The sequence below is a fragment of the Diabrotica undecimpunctata genome, chromosome 6 (assembly GCF_040954645.1).
Source record: "Diabrotica undecimpunctata isolate CICGRU chromosome 6, icDiaUnde3, whole genome shotgun sequence".
In the NCBI taxonomy this organism is placed as follows: Eukaryota; Metazoa; Arthropoda; class Insecta; order Coleoptera; family Chrysomelidae; genus Diabrotica; species Diabrotica undecimpunctata.
Window position 1 is genome coordinate 30,696,877 of NC_092808.1, and position 12,966 is coordinate 30,709,842.

Consider the following 12,966-nt stretch of genomic DNA (forward strand, 5'->3'; position numbering starts at 1 on the left):
TTGTCTGATCTTTAACTATTCACAATCAATTTTTTCTACCACCAACGACCGGTTTCGCATACTATAATTTGCTATGTATCTTCAGGTTAACAGTACAGTACAACCTCGTTAATCCGGACCTCGTTCATCCGGATTATCCGGATCAATCCGGAATGAAAAAATAAAAAAAATAATTTTGATAATTCTATGTATGTATGTAATTGCGATTTCCCGGTCACTAATTTGTTGCCTTAAGTGATCGGACGGTCTAGGGACACGCTGGAAAGAGAAAGTCGAGGAGCAATGACCGCCGCACCTCCATCACCCTTCACAGGCGGCCGGCACGGGTACTCGCCCCGGCCAGGCGGCGCGGAAAGGCCTCGCCTATTCTCAATGATAGTGACGGCGGACGACCAGAGTCCCGGACACAAAGACAGTCAGTCAGTCTGTCACGTGCTAGCCACTGGAAGACATCGTTCTGCTATCGTACTGTGCGGTGTATATTTTGTAACACTGTGATCGGATATTCGTGCGTTAGCGTGTGCTTTGTAACACTGTGATCGGATATTCGTGCGTTAGCGTGTGCGTTGAAATGGCGTCGAAACGGAAACGAAATGTGCTTACAATGGATAAAAAGTTAGATGAGTTGAACCGAATTGACAGGGGCGAACCTTGAAATAAACTTGCTGCAGAGCTCGGTGTTGGGGCATCAACTGTGTCGGACTGGAAAAAAATCGGAAAAATATTGAAGACTTTTGTTTCAAGATGATATCTAAAGACAGTTTACAGGGTAAAGGAACTATCAAAAAGGCTAAAAATGAATTGTTGGACGAGACATTATTTATGTGGTATAGTGCTCAGCGAGAATGTGGTGTCCCTATTTCTGGGCCGATTTTGTCTGAGAAAGCGGCAAACTTAAACAAAAAATTACCAAATCCAGATCCAGATTTTACAGCTAGCCAGGAATGGCTAGAGCGGTTCAAAAATCATCAATGGCATCCGACAATTATCCGTCAGTGGCGAAAGCTTTTCTAGTGATCAGGCAGGCAGTGAACGATGTAAGGACAAATTTCAACAAATTATTTCTTTTGAGAACCTGTCACCTGACCAAATTTACAATGCGGACGAAACAGGACTGTTTTACCGAGCAAAACTTTGGCTTTTAAAGTTGAGGTATCAGCCAAGGGTTACAAAAAAAGCAAGGATCAGTCAACTGCTATGGCTTGTAGCAATGCTTCTGGAAACCATAAACTTCCACTAGTGATAATTGGGAAGTCAAAAAATCCTCGTACACTTAAAAATGTAAATCGTGCATCTCTGCCTATAGTGTATCAAAATCAAAAAAGTGCGTGGATGAACAGCTTTATTTTTAAACAGTGGTTTTTTGAGAATTTCGTCCCTGAAGTGAAAATATTCCTCAAAGAAAACAAACTGCCCGAAAAACAAATTTTGTTTCTCGACAATGCACCATCTCATCCTGCAGAAGATCTCATAAACGGGGATATTAAAGTTAAATTTCTCCCCCCAAATGTGACTTATATTTTGCAACCCATGGATCAGGGTGTCTTAAAAACTGTCAAGCGTGTTTATCGCAGGGAACTCTTAAGCAAAGTTATTGAAGAAGAAGGCCAACAGAGCCTGATTGATTTGTTAAAGCGTATAAACGTCAAAGACGTGATCTACATGTTTGCAGACGCTTGGGATCATGTAAAAAAATCACTCTTCAAAAGTCTTGGAAAAAATTGTGGTCAATGCCTTATAATGAATGCTGGCACTTCGCACACAAGTGAATCAGATGAAACCACTGTTAATGCAGAGGAATTATTAGGCATGTTTGCAAGAATTGATGGTTGTTCCGATGTTGATATTGACGACGTCAATAATTGGTTATCAGACAACAACGAGGGAGGTTATGGTGTCATGGACAAATGACGAAATAATTGCAGCGTGTACATCTACTCAGGAAGCAGACGACAGCGAGGGCGAGGCGAAGGGAGACAGCGCACGGCCAGAGATGACACACGCAGGCGCGACGTCACAGCTGAACAACACCATGGCGTATTTGGAGCAACAGCAAGACACCTCGCCGGCTGAACTAATGATGGTGAAACGTTTACGTCATCGTGCTGCATTGAAATACAAAATTAAAACAAAGGAAGATCTATGACTTTTTTGTAAATAAAACCTAATGCTCGCGTAAATCATATAGGGTTTAAATATAGTAAGTTATCATTTCACATGTAGTTTTATTAACCTTATATTTCCGGATTATCCGAATTTTCTATTTACCGGGTCGCTTCCGGTCCCAGTTAGTCCTGTTAAACGAGGTTGTACTGTATAGTCGGTTCGCAATATTTACGCGGGTTTCGGATTAACAAAATTATGCTAATGACTCATTGATAACCAGTTGCAGTAAACGACTTCCCAGAAAATTAGGTAAAAATTGCATTAATCGTCATATTTTAAAATACATTAAAATAACATTAGGGTAGGTATAAATTTGTTAAAATATTGCAGTTGAATTGATTCTTTGCCAGTGTTGACATTGTATGTTTGGTGGAAATATTTAAAAATGGCTAGACGTGTGTTAGATGTAGATAGTCTAATTTGTAGTGTACATAAGTATTTTACGGATGAAAAAGAAAATGGCGGTCCTTTAAAATCGGTAATGTCTGTTCAACAACGCGTATGTGATGCTCTAGGAATTAGTGAAACCAAACTAAGAGGAGTATTACAAAATCGCAATAATGAACGGCCGAAAGAAGATCACCGAAAAACTCGCCTATCATTGAAAACGAAAGATATTCCAGATGGAAAAAAATTTGAAATTCGTGATACCATTTATCGAATGCGAGCCAACAAGGAACATGTGACCTTAAATACAATTCTCTCGCAATTAAAAGATAGAAAATTTAACGAAATTGGCAGAACAAGTCTATGGCAAGTGATACATAATTTGGGTTTCAAATTTCAAAAGGAGAATAACAGAAAAGCCCTTTGTGAAAGAAGTTCTGTTGTGCATAAAAGAATTAACTTTCTAAGAAAATATTCTAAATTAAAAGAAGAAAGGGCAAATTTTATATATTTAGACGAAACATGGATATTTTCTAGGGGTGCAACCAAGAGAATATGGCAAGATGATAACGTAAAGTCTATCAAACATACTGATGGAGAAGGGAAGCGACACATAATTTTACATGCAGGAGGGAAATCGGGTGTTATAGAAGGTGCTGATTTAATATTTTCATCTAAATCAAAATCAAGTGACTATCACGATAATATGAACACAGAAATGTTTGCAAAATGGTTACATGAAAAACTTCTCCCAGGTTTAAGTGAGCCCAGCGTAATTATTTTAGACAATGCACCTTACCATTCTGAAGTATTAAACAAAAGTCCAACGAATTCTTGGACTGTTAATAAAATTAAAGAATGGTTGACAAAGGAACATATACCATTTACACAACATATTTTAAAATCAGAATTATTACGCTTGGCGAATATCCACGCAAAACCAAAAACCTTTGTTGTGGATCAAATTATTGAAAGTTACGGTCATCAAGTTTTACGTCTGCCACCGTATCATTGCCAGTTTAATCCCATCGAATATATATGGGGAATAGCAAAACAATATTATGACAACCATATTGGGCCTAACGGTTATAGCGACGACGCAGTTCGGGAAACTTGGCGAAAGGCACTTTCAATTGTAACTCCAGAAGTGTGGTGCAACTGTATATTCAAGTGCGAGAAACTAATAGAAGATTGGTGGACTCGTGAAAATAAAATAAACGAAATAAGTCCAATCATAACAACAATTAATGGTGATGACAGTGATGATGATTACGATTATGATATTTTTGATGATAATGACTGATTTTCATTTTTGTTGGCAAGTTAAATTTTTTTATTTTTCATTAGAAATTCTCTCCATGGAACAAATATACATAGACCATATTTTCTGTGTGAAGTGTAATATAAAATTATTATTAGGTTTATATTAGCCACATTAGACTCCATTAATGAAGTAATTCTCCTTATTATACTGTCAATTATATAAAAGATTTTCCATTATTATTTAATTAAAAAAAGTTATGGATTATTTTTCATTTCATTTGACCAGTTGATATTTCCCCAAAGAGCAGGTAATTAAAACTGGGTACTTACAATAAAATTTTTAATCCGAAACCCGCGTAAATATAGCGAACCGATTTTAGTTGGTAAACTAAAGGCTGAAAATATAATTACCCGTATTAGGATGCTGTCTGTTACAGAATATACAGGAATTATGCCAATATTATATGTGTTTGATTATTAAATATGACGTTAAAATTGATTAAATAAAACAAAGTAAAACTTAAGTGAAAAAACAATCTAGTAAAATTGAGGTCACAGGACACAAAATCAAACTTTATTTATTATTTATGGAGTTTCTGCTTAACTTTCGATGTGTACAAACAGAAAATATTTAATAAATGAGACACAATTTTTTTTGTTGACCTGTGCTTTTTGTCTTACTTTGTATTTATTATTGTTTTTGATAATTCATATTTTTTTAGCTGGAATATCGGATGTCGTTAGAAATAATAAAAATGAGAAGACTGCAGGCAACCGTCTGGAATTACGATGCCTTACAAGAAAACGAGTTTATGGGTGGTGTAGAATTAGATCTGAGTTCTTTAGATTTAACGGAGGAAATCAGTGAATGGTATTCATTGATAAACCTAAGCAGATAGCAGTTGTATCCGGCGTAAAAATACTAAGATCGATTTCAATTACCATCATATCAAATATGGAATAATTATTTTTTTAAAACTATTGTCACTGAAACGGTTGTTTAGTTTGAGTAATGTCGATTTTGTTTTCTGCGATTTTTTCTTTAAAACTCATTTGAAAATTTATTAACTAAAATACTGGATCTCTCCTGCTTATTTGAAGCACTGACTGCTTCTTCGTTGTTTGTATCAAATATCTTCAACAGCCTTTTGTTTACTACCTACTCTCTTAAGCTAAGGCTGCCAGTTATTTTGGATGCTAATCATGTTTAAAGTATTACCTACTGTTATAAAAATTGCTACTTCCACAAATAACGCAAATGTCATATGTTCGAAACAGTTTCTTAATTCTTTAATTGTTAAATGAGATGATAAATTTACGTTTTAATTGATTTTTTAGTGTTTTTTTTTAATAATTCTTAATTATTCAAAACTGCCAGTTTTACAAAATAACTATCTCCATATTGATAACGATATTGTACATTTTATGTGTTAAAATTTTTACACGTATATATCAAATATTACGCACAACTATCTAAACTATTAGTAACAACTTTCGTCCGGTATAACTTATTCTTTTAATAAAAAATAAGCATACACATTATAAATCAATGATTCCAGTGGCTAATGCAAAACAATGTTATTTTTAAATTAAATGAATACTAAAGTCTGAAAGTACACGAGAAATGTCATTAATGCAACTTTGTTTAAAAGTACTAGTATTGCCTAAAAACCCAAAGACATATTACTTCAATCTCTTTTTTATATAGGGGTGTAGCGTTGATTTTCTTTTAACAGCGATTATATCATAGTATGTTACATATTGTGTTGAAAAATCTATTGCGCAAGTCTGAGAAAACAAATCGACACAGCGAGCGATGACAGCGTGTTTCGTAACTCAAACAAGTTATACTCAAATCTAACGTCTTCTCAAAATTAGACCCCAGGTAAATAATTTAAATGAAGTACAAATGAGCTACTAGGCGGTCTTATAAATGAAAAAAATAAACTTCCTTTAAAATAAAAAACGTCGTTACAGAAATTTCTTTATTTTATTCGGTATAGTCGTCTTTTAGCTCAATACAACGATTCCAGTGATTTTCCAACTTCTGTATGCCGTCCGAATATAACGGTTCTCGAAGCTCTGGCAAATAGGAGGTTGTTTCGTCAATTATCTATTCGTACGCACTGAATTTTTATTTACGAGCCATCTCTTCAGATTTGGGAACAAACAATAATCAGAGAGGGCCAAATTAGGAGAATAAGCCGGATGAAAAAGCAACTCGAAGCCCAACTCGAAACGGTGAATTATCTTGAAAAACAACACGTTTTTTTTTTAATTTAGAGTTCTTGTCTTAATTTGTCCAATAGTGGACAATAAGATTGGCTATTGATGGTTTTACCTTTTTTAGATAGTAAGATAGTCAATTAAAATCATGTCTTTGCAATCACAAAATATAGTGGCCATAACCTTTCCGACTTAGAGCCACTCCTGGCTGCTTCAGAGCACTTTTGCCGGCTTTGGTCCACTACCGTGCGTTTATTCTGTTCTCTGATGTGTAATAGCGAATCCAGGATTCATCAACGGTTACCAATCGAAGCTAAAAAGTCCAAACACTACTGCGAAGTAGTCACACGATTATTTTTTCTTCAATGATTAACAAACGTTGCAGCCATCAATTTTTTCGTATTCAAAACTTCGTTTTAAATGTAATTAGTTGACCTCTTCTAATTCACGCACCTACACTTCACGATTAGCTAAAACCATTTCATGGACTTTCTTCACGTTTTTAGATGTAACTGCGTCGGAGACCGTCCAATACGTAGATTGGACCCGATATTTTTGACAATCTTTTGATACACACCTCACAAATATTAGTCTCGGCTTTTTTGATGATATGGTCCTTCGAGCTAGATGTACTTTTAGCTTTTAAAAAGTACGAAATTTTATTTTATTCATTCCGTTTTAAGTGCTTTGTTGAACCAGGTGTATATCATGTTGTCCTGAAACATGGTTCATGTTTTATGTTTAAGAGCAATTTAGCAAAAATAGATACCTTACAAATAAACCATTCGACTCTTCCGAAAAAGAAATTGTCTACATTTGCTACTGTTTTAAACTTTCAGTTTTGAACCTCTCAATCTTTGAAAACCGACCTTTCAATTTTTACACGTTGATTTCTTCTTGAGTTTGGACAGTTGTCTACAAAACCAGAATCACTGCTAATCGTGTAAAGATTCATTCGATACTCTTGAAGTATCTCCGCCAAAGGTAATTTCATATTTTCCTAAAATAACACTGATTTTCACATATTTAATATTGATTAGTCTTAATATTCACAATAAAACGTGTTTTATCATATTCAAAGCACTAAAAGCTGCTGAAATGTAATTTTATTGTGTAAGAAGTTTTAAAATTTATTGGGAAGCGGTTTTTTGCGTGTTTCAATAGGATATGTGACATGCTAACCTTTATATAAAACCAAAATTCTACAAAAGATTATGTCCTATGGGTTTTTACGTTATATGAGGTTTATTTTTGAAAAACTTCATCTACTAGTCAAAATATTTGTTTATCTATGACTATTATTGTTTATAGAAACCAGTATTTTATATTTGAGCCGTAGAAAATCCACTAAATTAATAAAAATATTTTAAAACTCATTATCTTTTTTAAATTTATATCAACTTTAACTCTTTTATCACTAAAATTTTATTTATACACATATACATGTATTTATCTTTTTTATACTTACACATTTTAATGTTTCCTGTTAGCCTCTCATTTAGTATATATTGTGTATGTCTATCACTGTAGTAAATTGAAAAAAAGGCTGATTTTCTAAAAAGAAAAACTTAGTGAAATTTGAAAAGGTGCTTGTAAAAGTAAGGAATGTGAATGCCAAGGATTTAAGATTAAGGTTACCCCTTATTATAAATTTGATGTAATTCAATTGATGCATTTATTTTCGGTTGTAATTTATATATTCAATTGTTCTTTATTTAATTCAGTTATATACAGTGTTAAAACCACTTACGGAATAAACTTGTTAGTATCCTTATATTAGAAAATTATGAAAAACTCTGAGATCCGTCAACTTTTAAATTCCACTTTATAAAACAAAAATTTTACATGATCATAATCTTTATTTTTTATGAAATACCCTGTATATTTTTATTTTTTTAAAAGCTCCTTAACAAACTGGTCTCCCAAGAAATGTATCATGTAGGGTCTGTTATAAATAATATAATGTGAAATTTTAAAATCATTTATACTTTTCTTCATGCATTAAAATAAAGGCTCAAAATGTTATCACCTTGTTGGCAATGATAAAGTTTCCTATAAAACTAGTCCCGAATTTTATTTAAAGTTTTAGCTGAAATATTCTGTATATCTGTAGTTATCCTTTCTTTGAGGTCTGAGGTGCTAGTTGGCTGTGTTGCATATACTTTGTTGTTACGATAATGCCACAGAAAAAATCCCAAGAGCGTCTGATCTGGCGACCTAGCTGGTCAGTCAATAGTACTTCTTCGTCCAATTCTTTTATTGGAGAGGTAAGTTTTTAGTATTAAGAGCGTAGGCGCAAAATTTCGGGCCAATGCTTTTTAAATGCATTCATTTTTTTCGAATCCTGAGAAAACTAACAAATATTTTTGAAAAATTTAAACACATAATGAAAGATTACATTATTACCGAGGGCCAAAAGCCCCTTAGAAAAAACAAAAAATTTTTTTGAATAAGATATTTGAAATTAAAAATCACACTAAATTTTCTCTTTTTTTTTTCACCCCTGTAACTTATTAAAATAAACATTATAGAAGTTTTCAGGGACTTTCGGCCCTCAGTAATAATGTATTCTTTCATTCTGCGTTTAAATTTTTCAAAAATATTTATTAGTTTTCTCAGGATTCGAAAAAAATGAATGCATTTAAAAAGCATTGGCCCGAAATTTTGCGCCTACGCTCTTAAAGCATAATGGGAGGGTTTTGCCCTGTCATGCTGGAACCAGACATTTTCATTCGGTAGATTCGGATCTATTGCGTTGGGATATAAGTTGGCCAAGGCATGAACAACTTCGACTTTAATCATTCTTGAATATTTTTCGGCTGTCAAATTTTCATCTACAGATATAGAACCAATAATATGATCACCTATGATACCTGCCCTAACGAGAATACGCAGTATATTATGTCTCACGCATCCAATGAGGATTTGTTCTGTTCAGTTTATTCACCATTCTTTCGCAGAAATCCATTTTTCCATATCAAAATATCCACTTTTACATAATTTTCAACGAAGTGCGGTTTTCTTATTAATGGTCTGACATTTTCCAATTTTTCTGAACTGTGCGTGAATTTCAGATCCGGGTAGCTTGCGAAATAATAGGTAACTGAGGATAACTCTGATTAAATAAGTTTGCTACTTCAACTTCTGCAATTATCTCCGCAACTGATCATCATTAAAAATATCAATTCGGTGAGTCCCATTTAAATATTTCATTATTACTTCTGCAAAATGTAAAATGATTCAATGTAAAATGTCAACACATCAACAACTGACAGATAAAAATCCACATTATTTACCAACTTAGTTTAATTATTGGCATATCTAGACAGTTTTTAGTTGTTCATGACAAAAAATGTTAATAGAAACTAAAAATTTGATATCTATATTTAGATAATTTAAAAAAATATACCACTATTTAAAGCGTGATAAATTATTATTGTCTAAATTTTATGTTACAATGTTTTTACGATAATTTTAGCCGCTTTTAACATCAATTGCACTTGTACGTTTAAATTTATTTTTAAAAATAGCACATTTGAATTTAAAAGTTGACGTCCCAGCGTTTTTTTTATATTTTTCTGAAATAAGGACACAAACAATTTGATTCCAAAAGTTATTTTAACACCGTATATATATATATATATATATATATATATATATATATATATATATATATATATATACATGTATATATATATATATATATATATATATATATATATATATATATATGTTATAGTCATATAAGTAATATTAGCTAGTCTTATATAAAAGCTGTATCGACCTCTGATTAAAATTAGAATTTTAATCTTGAAAATCTCTTGAAAAGCATTATTTAGTGCCTGTACCTACTCTTTAATTTTTAGGAGCTCGTTGACTAACATTGTTTTTGACTTAATTTGAAAATAATTCCAGTTGTATTTTTATTTTATTGTCCTTCAGCATATCTAAATTTCGCTTTAGTCGATAAAAATAAAAATAAAAAATAAAAATAAAAACGTTTATTGCCAAATATAATTTACATGTCATTCATTTTAGCCTTCTTTCTTCTTCGACGTCTCGCTCTTGCACCGCCAGCTTCTTGATGTTTTGACCTCTAGGCATCCTGGACTTCTTTGTGTGGTTATGTCCTCGTCTTCTTCTGTAGGTACTAATTTATGGCACCGTACCTACTTCCCTGGCTTTAGTCGAGCAATTGCTTGGAGATCACGTCCTGTTCATTCCTTGATGTTACGTAGTCATGTCATTTATCGTCTGCTAGGAACGCGTTTTCCTTCTAATTTTTAATTTTTTAATTTTAATTTAATCTAATTTTATTTGAAGGAAGTTGTATCTCTCGTGTTTGAATATGTGTATGTCCTAAGCTAACATGGTCAGTCCATGGAATTTTTAGTTAGCAACATCTCAAAGTTTTCCAGGTCTCGTATCGAGCTAATTGTCGTAGATCGCAATCATGACCGTGATCGTAATATGGTAGAGTTAGATCAAGATCTCTGGTGGTGAAAAATTATCTCATTTTTAGAAATTCATTTCTATTTCTGTTCTATTCTATGTATCCAGCATTCCAGAGATTTAAATTTTTCAACTTCAATGTTCAATTAGTTTTTCATTTACTACAATGTTTATCTTTGGAGGATTCTTTTTCGTGATTACCACTGTTGTGTTTTGTTTGTATTAATTTTTAGGCTATACTTTTCACCCTCTCTCACTACCTTATTCAACAGATTGTGTAGTTCTTGTTCGCTTCCGACAATTAATACCATATCGTCGGAATATCGGATATTATTAAGAATTCTTCCGTTGACTTTAATACTTTTTTGTGCCTTATCCAGAGCTCGTGAAAGTAGTCTCATCTGAGTACAGTTTGAATAATAATGACCAGAGTATACCTTGTCTAACTACTCTTTTAATTTGTATCCCTCAGTCTGAATGTCCCCCATCTCCGTACAAAAAATCCATTTCGGTTCAAATGCAGTTCACGTATTATGTTTATATCATTAGAATCGATGTTCTTTTTTGTAACATTAGTTTTTCGTGTTTGACTTAATCAAAGGCCTTTTCATAATCTATGAAACACAAATATGCATTTGTGTTGATCGCGACATTTTTGCATGAGCACGATAAAACTAAACAGGCCTTTCGGGTTTCAATATCATTCCTGAAACCAAATGATTTTGAGCCAATATCATCTTCGTACTTTTTGTAAATTCAGTTGTGAATTGTTTACAGAAGTAACTTTTTCATATGGGAAATGCGCCGAGAGTGACCAATCATTGCATCATTTGAATAACCTATTTTTATGTAAGAATTATCTCAGATTCTAAGGAAATATTTGATAATATAGTCAAGTATCGTTTGACGCGACTTTACAGTTCGTTCTATGTTGTCGAGTGGCAATTAACTGCGTTTTACCAATCACGTAAAGGTGACTAAAATAGAAATATCTTTGCACGCTTGTACTTTCTTTAGCGAATACCATACTTTACACCATATCTTCATTGTATTCACAATTGTATCACTTAAAAATTTACTACGTAATAGTTTATTTCGCCTTATAAAAATGGTTCATCCATTAACTCATCAAGAGCTTGTGAAGTCGTTTGAGAGTAAAACGTCCATCGGACGACGCTTTGGTGCTGTCAAATAACTTAAAAAAGCAAAAGGTATTTTTGAGGACTTAATGTTATAAATAGATGTAGAATTACTTTCAAATTAAGTTAAAAATTAGATTATCACAATAAGAAGGAATATGGAAACTATCTAATAATTGTTGTTTAAAGTAAATAATGTTTGAAGAGAGCTTATAAATATACGTATGTAATTGTGTTATTTAATACATGTCAATTTTGTTCTTCTAATGCCAAAGTTATTGTTATATTATTGTTTTTGGAAATATCCTTTTCGTGTACTCAAGTAAATATGTACTGTAGTTAGTATATTTTCATACTATACATTTACATTTTATTGTAAATTACCATTACTAATTCAATTTTATATTGGGGTTGATGGCCTATTTTTCTTTTGCCCCAAACTTTTTCCTACAGTATTATTCATATATTATATATATATATATATATATATATATATATATATATATATATATATATATATATATATATATATATAACGGGGGTGACGAGTTGACGCAGATTATTCATGCACATTCATTGTTCCCTGTTCTAACGAATCTTTCTGCGTTTCTCTCTTGCTAACCTTTTAAACCACATCCTTGTTGCATGTTTCTAAAATATCAGCTTTATAGTCAGATGTTTTAACTGTAACATATATAAAACACATTTTTGTGGAAAATATTTAGAATAAAGTATGTTTTTACATACTATACATAATATAAATAATTGTTTAATGTTTTGAGTCAAATATTTTCAATATTCGACTCAAAACATAAAAGTTTTATCTAATTTCTGCGTATAGTGCTTATTTGATTCTGATAGTCGTTCGGTTCGTCGATGAGTCTCTCGATATAATATTCTTTCTTCTTAAGGTAGACTCATATGGCTCTTATTCATTTCTAACTTTTGACTTCCTTGATATATTAAGTTTCAAGTTTGCTAATGGATCTGACTTTTAACGTCCATAGTTCCATATAACAGAACATACCAATCTGCGATCAGTCAGAAACGAGAAAACATATCTGCCTTTCTATTTCTGTCTCAGGTTTCCAACGATCATTTAGTGGACAACCTGAGTATTTAAACTGCTTGAGTTGCTCGATTTTTTCTCCATCTACGTATATCTTTCTATTTGAATAATTATATCTATCTGTAATCATGGTTTTAGTCTTCATGATGTTTAGTTTTAAACCCAAATCTTTACTAGCGGGAATTAGATGAGTTAGTAGACAGTTAAGATCGTCGATGATATCTGCCAGTATCGCTTCATCATCGTTATACACAATAATGTTAA

The 12,966-nt window shown here is 32.5% G+C and overlaps 1 protein-coding gene across 1 annotated transcript in view; it reads left to right on the forward strand.

Annotated features, from left to right (window-relative positions):
• The window catches only part of Pi3K68D (phosphatidylinositol-4-phosphate 3-kinase catalytic subunit Pi3K68D), a 168,667-nt gene extending 158,967 nt beyond the window's left edge, over nt 1–9,700 (forward strand). The window contains exon 26 of the mRNA XM_072534551.1: nt 4,539–9,700. Within this exon, the coding sequence (XP_072390652.1) occupies nt 4,539–4,715 (177 nt within the window). The 3' untranslated portion in view covers nt 4,716–9,700. The remainder of the gene's footprint in view (nt 1–4,538) is intronic.
• The last annotated feature ends 3,266 nt before the right edge of the window (nt 9,701–12,966 follow it).